At 38.3% G+C, this 24,340-nt stretch overlaps 1 protein-coding gene across 1 annotated transcript in view; it reads left to right on the plus strand.

The window, feature by feature from the left end:
• Positions 1 to 24,340, plus strand: part of LOC150082036 (uncharacterized) — a 94,465-nt gene that overhangs the window by 43,758 nt on the left and 26,367 nt on the right. The window contains exon 3 of the mRNA XM_090380404.1: positions 10,397 to 10,482. Within this exon, the coding sequence (XP_090236530.1) occupies positions 10,397 to 10,482 (86 nt within the window). The remainder of the gene's footprint in view (positions 1 to 10,396; positions 10,483 to 24,340) is intronic.

The following is a 24,340-nucleotide window of genomic DNA, read 5'->3' on the forward strand; positions in this document are numbered from 1 at the left end:
ACTTTTCCGCATCCTCTGTATTTGGTGGTGACGGGCTCGAACCCCGATCCAATCAAGGAGCGTGTGCTACGCACTGCTGCTCCTTCCCACCTGGCTACGGAGGCGCCTGTACGATGTGGCAGACCTGAATCTATGGGTGTCAATGGACCCAATGTGCCAAGAAAACATTCCCCACACCATAACATTGCCCCCCACCACCTTGCAAAGTAGTCGTCAGACATGACGGGTCCATGGATTCATGTTTTCGCCACATTCTGAGTTCCCATCAACATGATGCACCAGGAACTTCGACTCGTCAGATGAAACAAATGTTTTCCAATCCTCGAAAGTCCAGTGCTGGTGTTGCTCTGCCCACAGGAGGCATGGTCTCTTGTTCTTCATTGATAATAAAGGTACGTGATGTGTCCGTCGGCTGTTGTAGCCCATTCGCGACAAAGTGCGTCTAGTGGTCCGTTGCGATATTTTGTTCTGCGCACCAAGGTTGTATTTTGACGTGATGTGCGACATTGTGGCCCGTCTGTTTGCTTGCACTATTCTAGCCATAATCCTCTGACCTCTCTCATCAACAAGCGATTTTATTCCACAGGAGTGCCGTTGAGAGGATGTTTTCTGTTCGTTGCACCATTCTCGATACACCGTTTGTGGTGCGTTAAAAGTTCAGGAGAACTGCCGTTTCAGAGATGCTTTGTCCAGCACGTCTTGCACCTACTACCATGCCACGTTCGAAGTCCGTTAGATCACTCCTTTTCCCCATTCTTTCTACGGTTTGTACGCTTAACTGATACCAGAGAGCTGCATTTATATCCACAACTGTGGTCATGTGACTTCCAAGGTTGTGGGACAACCCGTTTCTGTGCACAGCAGGGGTGTACCTAATAAAGTGGCAGCACAGTGTATATATATTTCTCTCTCTCTCTCTCTCTCTCTCGCTTGCTTTCGATTTCTATTCTTCACTGCTTTCAAGTCAGGCCCATTTAGCAGTATTACTGTTTAAAACAGAAGTTCTAGGTGGAGATGGGAGTACGCCTAGGGTCCACTCCGACACAGTATACACACACGCATGTACTTACATCATTAAACCTGTATTACTGTACTTACAGTACCAAACTACCAACAAAACACGCAACTCAACCAGAGAACACGCAATTTATGTACATACATAATACACATGGGCTTAATACGTTCGGTCTTTGGTGGCCCTAATATCAGGTGATTTTTTAATCAGGAAGGCTATGTACAAGTACAAAGCCAAATTCTAGAAAATAATACAGTATTAAACCCGAGTAATCAATGTTAGGATTTCAGAATTAAAGACGAAATTCATGTTGGCCTACAGTAAAGCAGAAGTAGCAGATCATAAATCTCACTCGTTTAAGTAACATGACAGTCATATAAGTAACATTAATCTCAGTTATATAAGTATCTAACAGAAAACTAAATTTATTACAGAATGCATCAATCACATATTGTGAAGCAAGAGGAGACAGTCTCTAAAACAGGTATGGTGATGCACACATTAAAAATAAATACTGATATACTTCTTAAAAACAGCGCTGTTTATTTTAAATGCAAAATTCAGGCAAGTCAGGCATGTTATTATTATTATTATTATTATCATCAATTTATTTCTCTTATGAGAACACCCGGTTACAGCCACAGGCTAGAGGGTGAACATACATATACAACTATGTTACAAAACATACATCTATGTTACAGTTATGAAATACATGAAATACATAATATCTGATTTATAATTATCTGGAATATAGAATATTTCAGTTATTAATTACTTACTACCGTAAACTGGTAAGAACTTAATACCATGACAATTGAAGCATACCTTTTGCTTAAACAGACACAAGTGATAGTTTCACCGTATTTACACAAACACAAATATTTACAGCCAAACAACGTACGGCATTTGTAACCACAGGAATGACTGCGATACAGTAAAAAAAAAAAAAAAAAAAAAAAAAAAAAATTGAAAGTTCAAATTTCCAGCAGTCGTCTTCTTCTGTGGGATTAGAGTTGTGTAGGTAGGACAATCCTGACATCTATTTCTTGATGAGGTCGGGTTTCCTAAATCCCAGTGGCTTGTGTCTGGCCGAACAAGGTGCTGGAACTGTATCCTTAATTACATCTGTATTTGCAAGTAAGAGTTTCTGAGAACTTCCTTTCTGTAGGATTTGCAATTGCAGAGCTTTTCAGGATTGATATTTAGGTTGTTGAATAGCTGGATGGTGTTTGCTGGAAAGAATCTTCCGAGGCTATCTAACTGCGTAAATGCCGATTTCAGTTGTGGTTTCTTTTCTGCAACTCTTCTTGGTTTTTCGCCGGGTATTTTTATCCACTCTCGGGCTTTCGGTGCGTCCAGTCGTCCCGTTAAAAGTTGAGCGAGGGTCATTATGTTCCTTGACGTTATTGTTTGTCTCCAGGGTGTGACCTCTAAATTGGAGTATAGTATAGCTCTTGAGATGGTAAAAGGTTTAGCTGAAATTCTGTTCAGCCATCTCAAGAGCCAGTATTCGAGTCCTAGAAAGGCTTTGATACTGCATTCGGGAGCTGAAGACCAGATTTGTGCCGCGTATAGGGGAATAGGAGTAACACATCTGTTGATGTATTGCTTCATCAGACCGGGGTCTCTAATACCGGTGAGCTCCTGCCTGGTTGCCCAAAGCGCCGCGTATGTTTTGTTACGGATGTATGCGAAGTGCGGGCGGAAGGTCAGGCCTTCGTCCCACTTGAGACCAAGATCAATGTGTGACTGTGCCTTTTGGACGAGGATGCCGTTCACAAATATTGCCATTTTGTTTGGCTTTATTTTATTTGTGAAAGTCATTTGTGCCGTCTTTTTTTCGTTCAACTGCAGCCCGATACAATCTAGATACTCTTGAAGTTCTTTTATTTTAGTATTAGCCACTTGGTTGTGGTATTCAGCTGATTTCTGATCTCCTGAGGTAATAAAAAATTTTATATCATCGGCGTATGTGATGAAGTGCTTCTTGTTCTGGGCTAAGAAGGGTTCGAGGGCTATGGCAAAAAGTGTGGCAGACAATACTCCGCCTTGCGGGACACCTTTATCAACCTCATACGTTGCGCACATGTTTTCGTTTGTCACCGCAATTTGTCTGCGCCAAAGAGTGCTCTTTAATAAATGGAGGGCATTTCCTGTAATGTGGAAGTAGTCCCGCAGAATGACTATGAGAGCTGGGATGGATATGTTATCATACGCGGATGCCACATCTAAATAGACTACGTCCACCTGCTGCTTACTGTTTAGTGCTTGCTGGATCCTTAGCAGTGTCCCCATGAGGTTGGTGATGGTCGATCTCTGCGGAAGTACTGAGTGCAGGTATTCTGGCCTGTGCTTAAAGCAATGCTCGATGATGGTGTGCAGGATTGTTTTTTCAAAGATTTTTTGCAATGAGCATCCGATAGCGATTGGTCTGAAGTCTTTTGCAGATTTTGGGTTTTTTATTTTGGGGATAGGTTTTACAAAATAGCTTTTCCACAGCTTCGGGAAGTTCTCCTCCATCAAAATTCTCTGGAATATGTGTAGTAGTACATCGATGATGTAACAGCTACAGATTTTGATCATAAATAGTGGGAAATTATCTGGCCCAATTGTTGCTTTATTTGGGAGGCTGTTGATTGCACTTTTTAAGTTGTCTCTGCTAATACTGATTTCCTTTAGATGTCCATTATTAGTGACAATCCGATTACTATTGATAGATTCCTTAAACCCCTTGATTACATCTTGTATCCTGTTATTGTTTGCTTCGCTGTCAATTTGGTTTTCCTTGAGGGGTGTTCCGAAAGTGGCTTCGGTCCATTCCTTAAAGGATGCCTCAGTCATTTTATGCGCGAGGTTTTTTTTGCTGACAATTCTTTTGCCTTTTTTTAGTTTTGCTTTAGCCATATCTATGTGTGCCCGTTTCACAACATGAGATTGATGCATTTTGTAGCAAACTAAACTTGAATTTGCAAAATGATCAGCTGTAACTGATCATTTTGCAATTCACGCACATTAATGGTTTATTGCTCTCGTTTGCCTTAAACGTTTGCTCTCAATTTACTTGTGCAACGTTATTCTTAAAACTTATACCTATCTTAAAAACTTGTATTGCTATCCTTTCATTATTGTCTTTTAATTTTTCTACAATTTTACTGTACACTTGTTTTCCATGTTAACCGTCAATGAATTTCATAATATTATTTTAGTAGCAATCCTTTACTATTGTGGCTCTCACGAACCCAGTTGAATTTAGAACAGTAAACGACCACCCTCATATTCTCCAGCTATCGTATTGATCGCGACTTGAAAGGAAGTCGAGCTGCTTATTAATGTTTTTTATCTATAATTTCCTTTTTGCTCGGCGCCTCCGTAGCTAGGTGGGAAGGAGCAGCAGTGCATAGCACATGCTTCTTGATTAGACCGGGGTTCGAACCTGTCACCACCAAATACGGAGGATGCGGGAAGGTCAGGGAATGGCTACCGCATATTCCCGGAGCAATATGGCCATAGCTGCTAATGCTCCTTAAAAAAAAAAAAAAAAAAAAAAAAAACTATTTGCTCACTTACCCTTGAGCTACTATACTGGTGTGCAAAACTTAAGGACCAACACTATTTCTAAAGGTTACAACCACAAAATCCTTACTTAAGGTACTCTTTACTGATGAGAGTAGATTCAGTCTCAGCAGCGATTCTAGAAGTCAGTTAATATGGCGAGAGATTGGCATACGGTGTCACCGCGCAAACGTCACTGAACGTGATCGATATGGCAGTCGATGTGTTCTCGTCTGGGGAAGCGTTATCTTGGATGGACGTACACAACTCGATACTGGAAGGCGGTACTGTAACCGGTGCACGGTACTGTACTGAGGTAATCCTTCTCCATGTGCGTCTGTTCCGAGGTGCCATTAGCCCCGAATTCGTATTTATAGGTGATCACGCCACACCCCATCGCACTGCAGCTGTTGACATGCTTTTGGAAAGTGCTGACATTGTTCGTATGGATTGGCCTGCCCGTTTTCCGCGATCGATCTAAATCCCATCGAACACATATGGGATGCTCTGGGGGGAGACGCCTAGCGGCACGTCCACATCCACCAGAAAATGTTCACCAATGAAGATGGCGCTGACAGAGGAATGGACGATGTTACCACAAGAACTTATCAACAACATTGTTCTAAGTATGGACAGGCGGTGCAAAGCCTGCATCGACATTAGGGGTGGCCACATCTCCTACTGAGGACCACCTCTTCCCTTTGTTCCATCTTTGGCAGTGATGCATCTGTATCATGGCAGCCAGTACTATGTTGCCTGTACCGTTTTGTTTCCGTTGTTGTGTCGGTGTTGTTTCCTTCATCATTTCTGTACCTCACGAGGTTCCTTTGGATTGCTTTTCCTATATCCAGGCCACTCCTATGAGAAGCTACAGGAAAACGTGACTGGTCCTTAAATGTTGCACACCAGTGTATATCAAACTAAGATATTTTTTTTCCAAACCTAAAATAATATCTCTCAAAGCAGGTGATTTTACTATTCCAATAGCCTTTAGTCCGAACTCAACACCCACTTTATTAGCGAGACTGTTTCTCAGAATATTTTTCATAAATGTACTTATTTCCAACCAGACATTCTTCCCTCCTCGATCTATTTTACTTATGAAATTATTCCACTTGCTGTCTCCAAGAGTAATAGCCTCACTTGTTTTCTGATTGTCTTGGATATCCTTCAGCTATGTACTAAACCAGTTTTTTCAACATGATGATTAAATTTTTATGAAGCTTCTATCCAATAATAACTGGATTGATTTCAATCCAGTTATTATTGGATTTCAATCCATAACTTTACCTCAATTAGTCATTATATTGGAATGCAGTATAATGATCTCATTAAAATCCCGTTAAAAATCTCATCCTTCTGCAAAAGCTATTAACTCCTCTGGATGTCCCTAAAAGCTAGTTTGTTTGTTTGTGTTTAATATTCAGGAAGAAAATTTTACATAAAAAGTATCTAGCTACCAGAACTAACTCCAGGTGTATACTTTGCCTATCTGAATCGCTAAACCAAATTAATCAGTCATCTGCAACTTAATAATTATCATTCTGTTAGCATTAAAATTAAACAACTTCTATGGATTTGATTTGATTAATTTCAATGCTGGATTTCCATGCTTGTTGATGAGGCTAATACTGTACTTGACCAATTCATCCCTGAAAAAGCTAATCTATTCGCTTGCGCGTTTTCAAAACTTTACAATCCTGCTCAATCGGTTCCTTTTCCAATATCATTTTCAACTTCCTAACAATAATTGTTTTGGTTTAAATTCTCATTAATGATGATAATCGTCTGTCATTTCTCATCTCAATGTACTTTCCCTGGTCAGTACTTTCACTTTAACAATATACTTTCCCTGTTCCAGATTCTCTCTGCTACCGCTTTTAAGAAATATAAACTGCCTGGCCACTTTATTAGAATGACCGCGAAGCTACATGCAAAAATCTATGAAAAAATATGTAAATTAAAGTGCTCACACGATATGTGACGCGTGCGGGAAAGCTTTATAGCCGAAGATTTCACTGGCAATGGGAACGGGCAGAAGCTCACGGACTTCCAAAACGGTAAGTCTGTGTGCGTTTAAGCGGGTGCTACAGCAGAAATGAGGGCTGCATGTGCCGAGTACAGTGTTCAAATCCCTACTATCATTCGAGTCTTTGACGAATGGAAAAACACCCAGAAAACACCGGTGAATAGACAACTGCAGTCGAAAGCATAACGTGACATAGAGAGGTGCTGGAGTCTAGAGCAGATCATCAATTGTAATCGTTCTCAAACAGAGACAATTAATCTCTACATTTAATATAGGAATATTACAAGGTATCAGTACACTACCATGTGATGAACCCTACTTCAGTAGGGTTCATCACATGGTAGTGTACTGATAAAGAATGCACTACTTCAGTACGAGAACTCCGTGGAAGCTAGTGATCTTGGACATCAACCGGAAGTACAGCGCCAATGGTGACAGGAGCGCAAAGGATAGCCAGGAGGACATCAGCAACTAAGACCATATTATACCGTATATAATATGTCTGCAAATTGCTTGTGTTCTGTGGTCGATTTGTTGTTTTCTGGACGAAAAACCCGAGTTTCCTGGAGAGAAAAACATGCCCCTCGCCTCAGACCCACTAACTCGTCGCATTGTGACTGTTGGTTGTTGTTGGGTTTTAGGAGCATCGGCGACCAAGGCCAAGTTGCTCCGTGTATATTGTCTGTAAATTGCGTATATTCTGAGGTCGGCTTTCTGTTTTCTGGATGAAAAACCTGAGTTTCTGGAAGAAAAACCATGCTATCCTTCGCCTGAGACCGACTAACTCAGCCACGTTGTGAAAAAAGACCCATAAAAATTCCGCGCGTCATTGACAGGATTCGAACTTAGTCTTTTCCATCGGGTGTGGGAAGGATGGTGATTATATCAACTGTGCTACCCACGAGGGCAGGGAGGAAATTATATGAGGCACTAGAACCATCTTATTGTATATCGCCAGTACGTGAATTTTTAGAAAATATGATAGTTAATATGTTGAGATGAGTACGATTAATAATGAGATTTAAATAATCACTCTTAGAATATATTTTCGTAACACAGCTTTGGTTTCCTGGTTGCCCACTGGTAGCAGAGCATATCTGAACATCGTTGTAGATCAGTACTGTTACACTGTCATCTCGAAAACATCTTATCAATGCGGACAAATACGCAACACTGCCAGGTACACCTGGCATTTATGCATATTTATCCCCTATTGATAGGATGTTTTCGAGATGACAATGCAACCGCCACTACGCAAAATGTGTGAAAGAGTGGTTTGAGGAACACGAGGAAGGCTTCAAGCATCTGCTCTGGCCAATTCCATTGAGCATCTGTGGGATGAACCGAAAACGCATGTTCACCAACACAATCCTTTGCCGACATCACTCAAATTATTAAGGGCAGTTTTATTAGATGAATGATCCAACATTCTTCTTAAAAAGGTCCTAAGACGACAGGCAACCTGTTTAGTAAGATCTGCAAAAGGACACTCGTATGAGGAAAGATTTCGAATAGGCCACAGAGCGCGGCAACCAAGCACCTTGGAAGGGGGAGGAGATAACTGAGGTCTATAAGGCTCTGAGAGAGTTTACTAAAATGAATGAAGACGAAGTTTTCACTGTTATAAATGACTCCAGAACTAGAGGCCATAAAGAAATATTTTTAGACTGGATTGTAATCTTTTTTCCAGCATTTTGTTAATTACTGAAATAAGTTACCTGAAGGGTAGCAGTTGAGCTGACAACTCGGGGAATTCAAAGGTCAACATGTATAAATAAAAACATATATGTTGTTTATTTTCTTTTTATTTGTTACGGATGTATTTATTTTTTTATTTTAATTTTGATTATTAATTTTTTTATTTGGCTGGTAATTTTTAATATTATTATTTTTATTTAATTATTTATTTTATTATTTTTATTTAGTTATTTATTTTATTATTTTTATTGTATATTTTTATTAAGGTATTTATTTGATTATTTTTGTTGTTTATTTTTATTTTAGTTATTTATTTTACTTTTTTACCAGTGTAGAAAAGACCGATGGCTCCCTTGCACTATGTGGTTAATGCTAATACTCATCCTGAACTTTTCAATACTTTGTTAAAAATTACTCCTCCGAACCAACGGTGGTCCGACGCACTATTAGCTCATAGTCCAAATAAAAGGCCAAGCACTGTAGTAAATGCTGTATTTTTTTTAACTACTGGTTGCTATTTTTCCACTTTTAAAAGACACATGTCACAAAACACAGTGATACAACTAATTTCACATAGTTAACACCCCATCACCATTGTCGCTAAAATCTTTGAAAGATTAATTCAACTATCTCCATGCCACCTTCATCCCCCTATCACCCTTCATCAGAGCGATTTTCTCCCTAAAAATACCATTCTCTGTAACTTGCCGAGTTTACCCAATTTAAAATTACTAATACTGATAAACGCAAACAAACTGATTCACTATTTCCTCTGTGCGTCCCCCCACCGATATATCTCTTGATTCTGTTTCTCACGTGTGCCTCCACTTTGGTATATGTCTGTATTTGTTTACGCAGGTGCTTGGAATCGTTATTAATCAGCTATTGAAGGTGAGACTTCGATTCCTTTTACTGTATCACATCGCATTCCATAATGTTCTACTTTAGACCTCCTTTTTATATTAATTCTTAACGATTTGTCGTCCGTCCTTATTCTAGTCTCAACATCGAGTGGAAACTGTTCGACAATGATCTGAAACTTTTCAAAGTTAATGATTTATTCTGACAGCACAAAACTTCATTTTGGTTGAATAAAAACATGAAAATCATGCCACTTTCTTTATAAATCATATGGTCAGACCATCACTTTCCAACTTCCATCGAACCACAATTATTAAGTACTAAAAGCGGTTACGATTTTATCCACCAACTTTTATCCTGCCTTCATATTAACTCTGTCCTTCCTCAGGCATCTACGTTACCAGGACTTGCCTAGAGTTCGACATCTGTCTTTAAGATTGATAAATTAATTACCATCCTCCAAAAACAGTTATCACTTCTCCTTTGGACTTCTGCAATGTGATTTCACGCGCCATTTCTATTTTTCTCTTTGTTCTTCACGCAAGCCTATTTAGCATCTAGTACCACTTTATACAGATATTAATTAAGCATCATATTGGCCTTACACCTAAGATCTCTTTATTTAAGACATTACTTTGTACACTATTTTTATTGTTATATATTTACTTACTGTTAGTTATATTATGACCATACTTCTACCTAACGCGCCAAAAAATCCTAAAACAACCAACCAACCATACTTCTACGTTCAGTATTAGGAGCTGCATACCATATGTACATGAAATTGTATATTATTATTGTGACTTAGTTAAAGACATACTGTATTTTCATTCAAAGCTTGATCCACTTTTTGCAGCACACTATGATTCAACTAGATTAATGCAGATGCGAACAGCTAGAATACATAAATCTCTATTGCGCGCAGCTATAATTCATCCCAAACAGTTACAACACAAAGCACTGTAAAACTGTACGGGTATGCTGAATATTAATTTTTCATCGGATTCAAAAATTGATAAATGGTTTTTAAAATATACTCATGTTTCAATAATATAAGGAAAGTTTAAAGAAGGCTTGCAGTTATGTTTCTAAAATAGTAAAGAAATTTACTAAAATAGTAAATTTCTTTACAAAATTTACAAAATTAAAAATAACAGTTTTTAAATAGGTGTTATAGAATATTTTGATAAAAATGCTTGCGTAAAATTTTAAGACTGGTTGCAAATACCATTTCTCTACAGGTCTTCTAGCCTTCACCCTTGTGATGCTTATATTTTCTATTCTTTGTGTCATCACGTCAGTACTGATGTTAGTGGGACTCTGTGTGGTAAGTACGTGATATTTCATTCTACTCGTCTTTGTAGTGATTTTTAGCACATTCTGAAACACTTTATTTTTTTTTTATTTATTTTATTTATTTATTTATTTTTATTTTTTTTTTTTTTCAAATCTTAATACATGAATACGAATTTAAGATTATCTCAATACTTTGAGAAATGTTTCCATGGTTGAATTTAAAATGGGGGCGTTGACCAGTAGCATATCATAACGAGCTTGGGCTCTGGTCAAAGCAATTCATTTTTATTTTTATGCAACTTTCTCGTTTTTCTCTTTTCTTTTGGGTCCCGCTCTGAACTCAGCGCTCTAGTGCATCACTTGCACTATGACATGTTATGCCACTAGCTCTGACCTTTTCCACTTAGCATGCTGACACGGTCATTTCTTTACTTTTTCATTGTATGGATTTACCAGGATAACCATAAGTTAACATCGTTAGGATTTACTATATCAGTACTGAATTAATGGAACAAATATCTCTATATTTGTGTTTCGGTAAACGAAGTTTCGGAGTTTATATCTGTGAATAACGTGTATATATATAATTTAGTGTCTGATGACTTCGTGTTGGAACTTCATTTCCTAAAATATTACTACTCATATCATGGACATCCTAATGTGCATGATCCACAGGGTTATCGTGAGCATCCTATTGTACCTCCACTGCTTCTTTTCAATAATGGAGTTAAAATCTGAATATTTAAATGGCACATATAAATACAGCAAATAACACTTATCGTCGTGTTTTTGTGCCAAAAATTCATTTTTCATAGCAGCTAATCCCTATGCTAACCCCTAATTACTGTCTTCACTGTTAATTTTATAATATATAAACCTTTATTCCATTACAATAATACGACCCTGCACAGCCAATAGTCAGAGGTTTTACATCGAAAACTGAATTAAGACTAGAGAGCTGAAGTCGAAATTCTGAGTCTCTAGGTGTTTAAGTAGTACCTTTTAATTATGATTAAAACATACTCTGTAATATAAATATAAGCCCAATTTACATTGATTAGAAGTCACTTTTCCGATTAATTAAATTACCAATGCTTCGAATTATGACGCTTTACATTGCTTTCCATCGAAGTTGACCCAAATCTACTGACACTCGATTTGGCTCAATTTGGTGATGCTTCCAAATTCACACTTAGATCAATAATGCAACTCTTATTTGAACAAAATGTTGCAGTTTCTTGTTCATATAATTTATTTTTGTAGTGAGAAAGCTTTTTCTGATAATTGGGATTCATTATTTTAGTTAACTCCTCTGACCTCTGTGGTCGTGTCGAAATATAAAGAGAACATTTTTTTTAATGTATCTGCAAGCGAATCGTGCTGTTTGATAATCTTTACATCACAGTAAAGAAAATATTCTTCCGTGGAAACCTAGGCTTAAGTTACGTACTCACGGATAACAAAATTCAGATATCTACATTACAGAGGGCACTAATTCACTACTAAATTAAGTCGTAATAGACAGTATGTTACTATAAACTTGTTTAATGCGAGTTAAAATTAAAAAATAACATTCAGCCCAGTACATATATAAAATTACAACATAGGAATGTATGTGTTTGACGTTTCTTCAGAAAATGCAAGCTGACATCCTCGGAAACTGTCAGAGTCTGAATTTACACAGTTTCATATGAAGATGCCAGGTGACCTCCACTAGAAAGTCACTCACATATAAAAAAAAAACAGAAAGTTAACTATGTCAGAAATTGAAACGCTAAAAACGAACTACTGGTGAAATAAGGGTCGAAAAAGGTATCCATGTTTTGGGTAACGTGTAAAAGCAAAGGGCTCATCGGTAAATGTTTCTCGTGGAGGCAGTTTAAATACCGAGATATGCGAATTACCATGAATTCTCGACAGAATAAAACGTTTCAAATATAAGTTATTTGAATGAAGTCACTAGACACTTAAAAATGTATAAGCTCTATAACACAAAGTTCATAATATTGTAATAACAACAGTAAGTGTTATGGACGATGAACTCGACTTATTGAAAAATGTAAGATTCTGTTACACAGAACTGGAGGTCAAACGTGACATCATATCCATTTTGACTCAGTATACAGGATGTTTTGAACTTATGTTCCCACTAAGCACCCTTCTGGCACAGAGCCGTCCCGGGGTGACACAAGGTTTCTTGGGAAATAAACTGATTTTAATAATAATAAATAATAATAATAATAACATGAAAGGAAAGTATTCCGATATAAGAAAATAGATAGCCCGTTAGTGGTGAAGTTAACCACTAAAGGGGGTCACATTATTACTGCAATTGCTAACAGTGGACCAACAACGTAAGTTGGGATATTAATTATTATTTTAATCAATTAAATTTAAAGAAAAAGCCTCATGCTACGAAAGCTATACAAAGCATTACTTTGTAAACAGAAAACAGCAAACTAGGTTCGCTATTTAGTTTCACAATGGGGAGGTACTTCACCACAAGTAACCTCAGTAAAGGAAAAAAAACGATAGTACGGGGTACATAAAAGATAAGAAGAGGAATTTGTCTACGAGCACTGGAAACTTTAGTTGAGTAACAGTTTTCTTCCTTGGATGAAACATATTACTTTATGTGACAGCGCGCACAAAGGCTTTTTTTGAGGGGGGGGGGGGAACTAAAAGGGTGCAAAGTGTTCCATTCTTCAGGCAACAAAACTTTCCTGTATGAAATGGGATATACACCCTCGTTTCAACAGGCTAAACATACACCTGGCCTTTTCTGCTTCCATCCTCCTTTCCGGCAGGCATTTTAAAATTCGATAATACGCCTGGCTTTTCTTTCCAGAAAGGGCATTGAGGGCCGACCACAATGATAGGTATAGTGCGCCTTCTTAAATGTGACTGAAAAGCAGATACGAAAGTAGGAAAGTTCTTTCAGTGATCATCTCCTTAAACTCAAAATTTCTATACAGGATATACCAAACTTTGTGAGCCTATCTATAATGGGATGGTGGGCAAGGCTACTCAGAGCTGCCTCCATACTAGCTGTCAGTCCATTTTACGTTTACTCAAATAAGCCATTATTAAGTAAATGACACTCGGGCTATCCCTTGCCATCAACTGAAGTGCATCCAGAATAATAATCATCTACCGAACATAGGATGTTTACAAAATTAGCATATTAGTATATAACGATGAAGGAAACAGGTTCGTCAAGAAAATATCTAGATTGGTATACCTTAAAGCCTTTATTTGCCATATTCAGTGATAGTATTTCTAACTATTCAAAAATTATAGGAAAAAATATACATAATAATAATAATAAGTAAGGTAATGTATGCATCGCATTACATTTCAGGGGGGTCAATTTTTATTTCTAAAATTAACTAAATTTTTTATTCTTCTGTGACAAAATAAAAAGTAAATAAGTAATCACTTTATCACCTTGTTAACAATTAATTACTGAATTGCCTCCGTAGCCGAGTGGTCAGGGATTGCAGTGCAGTAGCACACGCTCTTTGGGTAGACCAGGGTTCAAGCCCCTGACTACTAAATACGGTCGATCTGCCAACCCGCACTGGACCAGCGTAGAAGATTATGGTCCATTTCCCTCAGCATGAATTGTTGAGGAAGCTTTCATCCTGCAGTGAGTTGATGATGGCTGCAGTTTACTTATTTTTTTTAAACTAATAATATATAAAAAAGTAAGTGTTTTCACTTCACTTATCTCACAAACGTAATATTCACTCAAAGTTTCGCAATACTTAACTTATTTCTTCGTGAATTTGTAGTAAAAACTGAAATGCAACACGTATTTCATGGTTTTTCTATGATTTAATAAAATAAACATATACCAACACGGAACACGGGTCGTAGTAAGCAGTCAACATTTTTGTAATGCACTGCACTTATTTCCTCCTTGATTTTAACAAATAAAACATGAAATATATCACATATTACTAGTAACGAAATATAAAGCATATTTCCCATTTCTCCTGTGAAAAATATTAATTCAAATCAAATAGTAACAATTTATATACAGTAGAACCCGGATAAGAAATTTTTCAAGGGACCGAAGGTTTAGAAATTCTTACGCGGGAAAACGACCTAAGGATATGAAATATTAACAACACAAATAATGAAATGATACACATACATAAGTTAAGGATCATTTTTAAGTTTTATTTCAAAATTTATAATATTTCACTCTGTCTATGGGAAACATTTTTAAACTCAGGATTTCTAATTGCTTAACATTCTGTTCATAAACTCCTTAAATACTCATTACCAAGTTGGAAGGATGAGCTCCTTTGGAGTTCCAACATACCTTAAAAGGTCACAATGATAATAAGACACAGTAACAATCCACTAAGTAATTCAGAACAGAAAAATTTAACATCAGAACTTAACGTGGCAATATGAAAACGACTGCAATATGTTACTTCCATTATATCAAAATGTTTCTACTAAAAAGGATTTAGCGCTGAATATAAAAGACTACAGAAAATTCACTAATCGAACAAGTTAGTGCCAAGCATCATATTAGTTCATAGTAAATCGCCGAAGTAGGTGAAATGGTATCGTTTTTGTGATATTGCATATTGTGAATGCCTTCACGAGTGGCTGTGATATTGAACTACCTCGAATAAGCAACGCTTCGACAATGGATTCTCGAATAGGCAACACTTTGCCAGTGGATTTTCGGCGGATACCACCATCCCTGGGTAGTGATATCCGCGGAATAAGTACTATTAGTCTTCTCCCTTACGAAGTGTTACTTATTGGAGGTAGTGCAATACCAGGGAAACTCGTCGTGAAGGCATTCACAATATGAGATACATGTATATCAAAAATGATGCCATTTCATCTACTTCGGTGGTTTACTACGAACTAAAATTATGCTGTGCAATAACTTCTTCAATTACCAAAATGTTCATATTGTTTAATATTTTTTAATATTAAAAATAAAGAATTTGTATATTTAAAAAAAACGTTTTAAGTGGGAAAACATAATAATAATACACTGTATTCTTTATCATGAAGTTTTTATGCTGGAAAATCTTTTACCCGGGAAATTTCTTACGCGGGAAAATAATACATTACTACATATAGAGTTGAAACTGGGACTTAAAAAACCAGCCTAATATAGGGGAAAACTTCTTATGTGGGAATTTCTATTCGGGTTCTACTGTATTTAGTAAGCAACCACTTCATATGCATCAAATAAGAACCGAGATTCTTTTCTGCACATCCGCCACAATGCTCATTCATCTCCCATTCAGCCCAAGTAAACAAACAAACAAAATATCTTGTGCTTCAGCTGTTCCAATAAATGTTACATAGATAGCCGAAGTGATATATATATATATATATATAAGTAAACACGAAATAAAACATTTCAGGTTAAATACAAAATATGAAAATCCATCCACTGGAGTCGATTTGTGGATGCGGACGGTGAAGACAATAGGTGCTTTACGCATATGAGTTCACCAAAAAACTAGTAACACTGCAATTTTAAAAATATTAAAAACTATTAACCATAAATTTTAAAAATAATTGCAGTTTTTCTAACTATGTAATGAAATTAATATAAACTGAATTTGTTTTCTTTCTTTCTACATCATTAATAGTTTTTTTTTCCCCTCTTCCCTTTGCTTTTCCTGGAAAAGTGAAGGAATTCGTTCATAATTACTCAAGATTATGAAAGAGTCAAGATATGCTATATACCACTTTACAATTAATAGGAGACAGTTAAAAGCTAAGTAACTGTAACAAAAAAATCTCACACTTAGCTATTGCTTACGTCTATGTTATACTGTAGTCTGTTTCCAATCATCGAGAAATACTGAGATATACGTATGTGAAACGCAAGGGAAAAGAGAAACTTTTTTGAAATGTGTGTAACGCCCCTAAGTACTTTTCTTTTTCAAGGATTTTCGAGTTTTTTGACGTCCTTCTTTTAACCTCTGGTAATCCTATATTTCAGTATAACCATGCGCACTGGTGATGAAACAGTTGCTCGCTACATAGTGTTCTTATCACGGGGGTACGTCTGTTGTAAAAGTAATTCTTTATTTTCTAAAAGTTGATCTGTGAGGTGGAGAGAAGACCAGCGCTGGCCTTCTCTGGAAAAAAAATCTGCAGACCAGCAAGCAGTAACAAATTATCGAAGCTGCCCATATTCATTCGGAAATAAATTTTTGAAAGATTTTCTTTGGATAGTTTCTTAAATCCTCTTATTCTTATTTTTATTTTGTTTTATGCAAAACAAGGTAAGCCACCACACAATGCTTGTGTTAAAAAACAGGGTGTCTCAAAAATATTAGTACAAACGTTTAGGGGAGGTAGGTAACATCTAAAGGAATATGAATCGCATAGGAACCCATAACCGGAAACGTCACGGGAAAGTAGTAGCAGAGGCACAAGAAGCAGAAATGACACAAGACAGTAATTAGTGGCAAACATTTATTTGACATAATATTAACAATGGAGTACGAGATGGATGCATTTCATGATGTTACGACAGATGCTGGAAGGTTCCACTATGAGACGCGGTGCATGCGTGACACCGACGCAGCATGGATTGGCGGACACGGTCGAACACACCTGGAGTTTCTTTGACAGTAGCAGCAGCGCAGACGAGTCTCGCCACGAGATCCATTTCCGTCTCTACAGGCGATTCATACACGATAGATTAGATTTGAGGGCTCCCTCACAGAAAGAAATCCTCGATAAATCAGGTGAGCGTGGGGGCTAGGCAACGGGTCCACCACGGCCAATCCATCGACGCCCAAAACGCCTGTTCAAATGGTCACGAACACACCTTCCATAATGGGCAGGCGCCCCGTCATGTTGAAACCAAATGTTGCGTCTCACATTTGCTGGAACATCGTCAAGTAACCCTGGTAGAACTTGTTCAAGAAAGATCCGATATTTAGTGGAGTTCATGCGGGATGGTAACAGGTATGGGCCGACTAAGCAGTCACCGACCATACCTGCCCACACATTTATTGCGAAGCAATGTTGTGCCGCATGGGGGTGCACACCGTGTGGGCCCTCTGCTAATCCATACACTAGGTGCATGTCTGCAGCTCACAGTTCGTATATCGATGCATGCTCTTCGTGCGGCGACTACTGCTTGAATGAGTAAACCAGAAATTTTCCCTGTCGCTAACTGATGAACAGCACCGTGTACAGACTTACGGTGACGTTTCCGGTTATGGGTTCCTATGCGATTCACATTCCTTTAGATATTACCTACCTCCCCTAAACGTTTGTATCAATATTTTTGAGACACCCTGTATAATCGTACCTACAAAGTATTTTATATAATTAACTTCACTATACACACTTCACAATTATATCAAATAATTTAAAAATAATAATAACACTAATTTCAAAGACATTGAACAATGCTTTTAAATTGGACTTTACAAAGATAACTTACCTCTTGATACTGTTTATTTAAAATTCCATCTGAGAAGGGAAACTAAGAAAAACAAAAGAGAGCGAGAGGAAACTGTGGAATGGAAACGCACATGTCCGTCAAGTATACCTCACTATAGCTGGTACCTATTGCCATTAGGGAAAAAAAATGGTGAGTGATTAACTTTAGGAATACGGTATTAACATATTCTAGACAACAAACTATATACCTAGTAATGGTTACAAAAATAAAACTTAGCAATCTTATTATGACATGTCAGAACGTTTTATATCTAAGGAGGCAAGTTATCTTTGTAAGGAAGTTTTTAATTAATTTATAATTGCTGTTTGTTGCATAACTAGACACTCACAGGCTAAACCCAATAAGAAAAGTGCATTTTACATCGAACACTGATTTTAAAAATCATTACATGGTAAAAATGGATTCAGATCGTATCGTTAACATCTATAGATAGGACTATTAAATCAGTGGTTGGTTCGAAAAATTAGATTAAATAATTTATGTGCCCTTAAAATGACTAACATGTAGGTTGCAAAAGCATCATTTTAACCTAGCCATCTACCAAAGTAGTTAGATTAATTAATTAAATTGGCATCGTTTTGGTTATATCTCATATTGTGAATGCCTTCACAACCAGTTGCCATGGTATTGTACTACCTCGAATAAATAACACTTCACCAGTGGAGAAGACTACTGTTATTTATTCTCAGCGGATACCACCACCCAGACGGCACCGTTTCAAAGCTTGTTGGCTTCTCTTCGGTGGGTGGGCAGGTACCCTGGTGTTGCAATAGTGACAACCCAGTTATTAAGTATAACTTCACAATATGAGAGGTGCCTGATGGTATGCAGCAATAGTGACAACCCAGTTATGAAGTATAACTTCACAATATGAGAGATGCCTGATGGTGTGCAGTGATATAGACTATAAAATATTTAGGTTGCAAAGGCCTCATGCTACGAGGTAGAATGACTAACATATATATAGGCGCCTCCGTAGCCAGGTGGGCAGGAGCAGCAGTGCATAGCACACTCTTCTTGATTAGACCGGGGTTCGAGCCCGTCACCACCAAATACGGAGGATGCGGAAAGGTCAGGGAATGACCACCGCATATCCCGGAGCAATATGGCCTTAGTTGCTAATGCTCCTAAAAACCACAATAACAACAACGACTAACATATAGGTTAGATGGCTACGTTAAAATGATGCTTTTGCACTAACCTACATGTTAGTCATTCTACCTCGTAGCATGAGGCCTTTGCCCCCTAAATATTTTATAGTCTATATCACTGCACACCATCAGGCATCTCTCATATTGTGAAGTTATACTTCATAACTGGGTTGTCACTATTGCAACACCAGGGTACCTGCCCACCCACCGAAGAGAAGCCAACAAGCTTTGAAACGGTGCCGTCTGGGGGGGGAGGCTGATGGCCAACGAGTTTCCGAGAATAGGTAACAACAATCTTCTCTACTGGGGAAGTGTTGCCAATTCGAGGAATATATGCGTTTTTGAGTAGTGTGAGTTGAAGGAGTAACTGTCCCTTTTCTTCCTTCTACGGCATTTCTTTCCTCTATCTCTCCTACTATCACCTTCCTACATCTTTTTTGCTTTCCTAAGTGTAATAGGGATAGTATGAGGATAACAAAGATCTTTATCCCATACCATATTTCAAACGGTGCCGTCTGGGTGGTGGTATCCGCTGAGAATAAATAACAGTAGTCTTCTCCACTGGTGAAGTGTTATTTATTCGAGGTAGTACAATACCATGGCAACTCGTTGTGAAGGCAATCACAATATTAGATATAACCAAAACGATGCCAATTTAATTAATTAATTAATCTAACTACTTTGGTAGATGGCTACGTTAAAATGATGCTTTTGCACTAACCTACATGTTAGTCATTCTACCTCGTAGCATGAGGCCTTGCCCTTAAATATTTTATAGCGCCCTTAAAATTTAATGAGGGACTTTATAAGGATTGCAAGGCAGCGCTTCGTTATTTAAAACTTATATATATATACACCGAGTGGTTATAAAATATGTTTCCCTATTCAGGAGACCCTGGTGTCAAAACGGTTAGAGATAGGGCTGTGAAAATCGGTGGGTTTGTAATTTATTATTATTATCAATTTATTTCTCTGTTGAGGGGACAGCCATTGGCGCTAGAAGGGTGTGAGTTACATTCTAAGGTGTGAAGCGGATCCCGTGAGCAAAAGGTTACAAAGTCCATGGGACGTTCACCCTAAAAGGTTGAATACAGAATTTTGAAAATACATGAGTAATTATGATTTTATAATAGAATATTTAAATTTTTGGCATCTTTGAACATAATAGAATATTTAAAATTTTTACATCTTAGCTTGACATCTAGAATACTGAAAATATATAGTTAAAAGGAATCAAAATTAAATGCAGTTTTTGAACCGAGTGGCTGTGCACTAGAGTTGCACAAGACGATAGGAGTCGGCAAAGACATTCAATCTGTAGGCTTTTTCGTTACAGAGCTTTTCCGGTTCAGTTCTTAGTTGATTGAAGAGTTCTATTGTGTTTGCTGGAAAAAGAGATTTAACTGTCCTGGATTTTTAAGTTGCTTTGAAGAAGATGTCTTGTTTCAGCAATCTTGGTGGCTTCTCGACGAGAGTGAAACAAGCCGTCAATACTGGGTGCGTCTAATCTTCCTGCATATGCAAAAACATATGCAGCCCAGAGCACTGCATATGTTTTGCTTTGATGTAAACAAAGTGCTCGGAGAATGTTAGTCCCTCATCCCATTTTAGGCCAAGGTCTACGTGCGATTCAACCTTTAGAACTTCACATCCGCTTACCAGCATAGAGATATTGTTCCTGCTCTTTTTGTTTGTAATTGTCACCTGGGTAGATTTGTTTGGGTTTAAATGTAGTCCAATACAATCGAAGTAATGCTCCAGTTCATTTATTGTGTTATTGGCTTGTTGATTTGTTTGCTTAACTTGCTGTAGATCTTTAGATTTCACGAAGAATTTCACGTCATATGTAAAGTTGTCTTTATGGGATGCAAAAAATGGTTCCAGAGCTGCATCAAATAAAAGTGGAGAGAACGCCTCCCTGTAGCACTCCATGCGAAATGGAGTAATGGGCAATAAAATCGTCATTACAGATTATGAGGAGTATTTCCTTCAGAGAACGTTACATAAAATATTCAGGAGATTTTGAAAGTGAAAGATAAATTTTGTTCCAGAGCCGTTATCGAGATTTTGTCAAAAACTGCGGATATGTCTAGGAGGATAATATCGAGCTGCTCCTTATTGTTGAGAGCTTGAGAGCTTTCTGCATCCGGAAAAGGGTCTCAAGGAGATTTGTGACAGTTGATCTTCCAGATAAGACGGGGTATAGGTGCAGAGGACGATGCCCGAAACAGTGTTGGGTGAGGACTGAGAGAAGGGTCTTCTCAAAAATTTTCAAGATGGTGCAACTTATGGCAATGGGTCTATCGCTTTTTGGTTTCTTTATTTTGGGAATGGGCCTGACTATGTAACTGTTTGATATACATGGAAGAGTACCTTTTTAAATGATTTCATTGAAGGCGTGATGCAACGCCTCAATAATGTAAGGGCTGCTGATTTTTGCCATGAAAACAGGGAAGTTATCAGGACCAACAGTTGCTTTATTAGGAAGTTCCCTTATGGCTTTCATGAAGTTTTCTTTGGTAATGGTGATGACTGTTAGAGGTGTCTTTCTTAGTAAGTTTGACATATATTCTTCTTTTTCTGCGATTCTGTGAAGGTCAGTTATTCTCTTCCTGTTTCCTTCGGTTGCTAATTAGTTGGGCGCGGGAGGTTGTCAATTATCTTCTTCGATCATTCGGTAAAGGACCTAGGCAGTCATAAGACCCTTTTTTCTGTTATCACCAACGATCCTTTTTCCCTGTTTGATAATACAGCTGCGTAATGTGCTTGTCTTTTAAGCTTTATGAAATGAGCACTCTTTTTTTTTGTACCGAATGTAGTCATTAGGATGTCCTGTCTTCAGCTACTTCCTGTAAAGTCTTTGCTTTTTACGAAAGACTTATTTTATTTGTGGATTAAACCAGCTTTTGGATTTCCCGGTTATCCTTATGACCTTCGATGCTCTTTCATAGGCAATTTTTGTGAGCTTTAGGGCCAGTAGCTGGAGAGCTTCATCTGCCGGCTTCGTGTTTAGTTCTTGCCATTTGTATTCTCGAAGTCATTTGAGGATGATGTCTCGCTTGATATATTTTAAAGAAAAAGTCGTTCTGTACATGCCGTTAGTCTGCGCGGTTAGCACAGTGGCATCGTCACCGTCCTCCCCACACCGGGTGGAAAAGGCCCGGGTCCGAATCCCTTCGATGACGCGTGGAACTTTAATGGCTTTTTTTCACTCCGTGGCTGAGTTAGTCGGTCTCAGGCGTAGATAGCAAGGTTTCCCCCTCAGAAACTGGGGTTTTTCGTCCAGCAAAACAGACAAATCAACCATAGAACACACGCAATTAACAGCACGGCAGATGAATTTAATTACTCGGGTGGCCTAAATATAATAGTTTGTTTTGTGCATGCCGTTAAAATTTCCGCCATCTCTCTGATTGGTTCCAGAAACATTGAGTGTGGTCTCTATAGCTATGGGATTGTGGTTTGACTTAAAGCGAAGCAAGTTGTCTGCTAATCTAATGCTAAGTGTATTGTAATAGACAACTTCTAACTGTTAATTCCCTCTAGTTGCTGGAGTAACCAGCTGTTTCAGATTAAGTTGTGCAAGAAGAGAGTCAATATTTCTTTTTGTGTCGGTATGTTTTGGAATTGGCATGTTAACATCTCCTAACAGGATCATATCTAGAACTGGACTGAGGTTAATGGTAAGCCATGCAAAGAGTTCATTTCTTGAATCCCTGGTGTGCTCAGGAGGCAGGTATATAAGACAGATTTGTAATTTTATTTTCCCATTAAAAAAGGTAGCACAGGTGGCTTCAAAATTATCTGATTTGGAGAGATTTTCCTTTGTAGACTGATATTCATCTTTATACAGGATCATGGTTCCTCCACCCCGTTTTTCAGTTCTTTCTTTGAGTGGCGCATTAGGTGGTTCCACGTCTCTTCCTCCTCACATATGCACAGTGGGCTGACCAACCAGACCAAAAGTCATTAGTTTGGCTTGGAATGAGCCGTGTCCTGTAATTAAGAATGTCGTGTTCAGTTCTGGGAAGAATGGGGGGGGGGGGCTTTTAGGTACACCCTGTCAATATGTGGAAGGAATTTCTTCGTAATTTCTGCTTTGGTGGACTTTGCCCACCTATCCTGTCATGTATACTGCAGGTGTTGCATTAGTCTGTAGTCTGGTTTTTTTTTTTCTATTTTCTGGCCGTTTTCAGGGTTGACAGAGAGAGAGAGAGAGAGAGAGAGAGAGAGAGAGAGAGAGAGAGAGAGAGAGAGAGATCGCCAAATGGCGTTTAGCAGCTGACCTGCGGTTTGGTGGTCTCAGTCCAATCCCAGCAAATGTGATGGGGGTTCCTCTGGCGTAATAATACATGAAGGTAGTCTTAATAACTTCAAGATCCAGGGGAAGGGCTCCCACTATGACCTGTAGGGCATGCGTACTTACTGTACGGCAGCCTCTTCACTCCGTGACTGAGTCAGTCTCGGGCGTAGATAGCAAGGTTTCCCCCCCCCCCAGTTTCTGGGGGAAAAACTTTGCTATCTACGCCCGAGACTTGGGTTTTTTCGACCAGCAAAACAGGCAAATCGACCAGAGAACACACGCAATTTACAGCCATAATACATATATGGGGATATGTAAGAGATTACAGGTGGCCCTAATATAATAATTTGAATTTTTGTACGGCAGGCTATACTTCGAAACACTTGCGTCAAACCGTCCAAAATTGTGGTTACTGCTCAGAGAAGGGCCACAACTATAACAATTGTCCGAACAAAGCCAATGAAACTGTAAGAGCTTCAAGATGGTTGCAGCTCATTCCATAAGAGACAGCAAGTGCCCAAACTATGCCAAAGCCAAGAGTCAATACCAGTCGCGAATAGACTATGGCAGTGGTCGGCAACCTTCTTTGAGTGAAGAGCCATTTTTGACCTAATTAAAAAAGAAAGAAAAAAAGAATCCGAAGAGCCGCACCTCAGCTCAAGCTGGGAGAGTTTTTTTAAGAAATGGAATAGAGTGGGATGGCGTTTTATTAAAAAAATATATATATTGCGAAATATTATTTATTAATGCTCGCTATGCACAGGCAAACTAAACTGAGAAGTGTTTGCTGCTTACGCTGAAACTAATGCTATATTCACGCCGCAGCTCGCTCGCTCCCGCTGCGTGCCGCGCCTGTCGTACATATGGGCTAAAAGTTAAAGAGCCGCAGTCACATGATAAAGAGCCACATGAGAATCGCGAGCCGCAGGTCGCCGACCCCTGGACTATGGGGAAGCACTTT

The sequence above is a fragment of the Mastigoproctus giganteus genome, chromosome 8 (assembly GCF_048544385.1).
Source record: "Mastigoproctus giganteus isolate SK-2022 chromosome 8, ASM4854438v1, whole genome shotgun sequence".
Classification (NCBI taxonomy): domain Eukaryota; kingdom Metazoa; phylum Arthropoda; class Arachnida; order Uropygi; family Thelyphonidae; genus Mastigoproctus; species Mastigoproctus giganteus.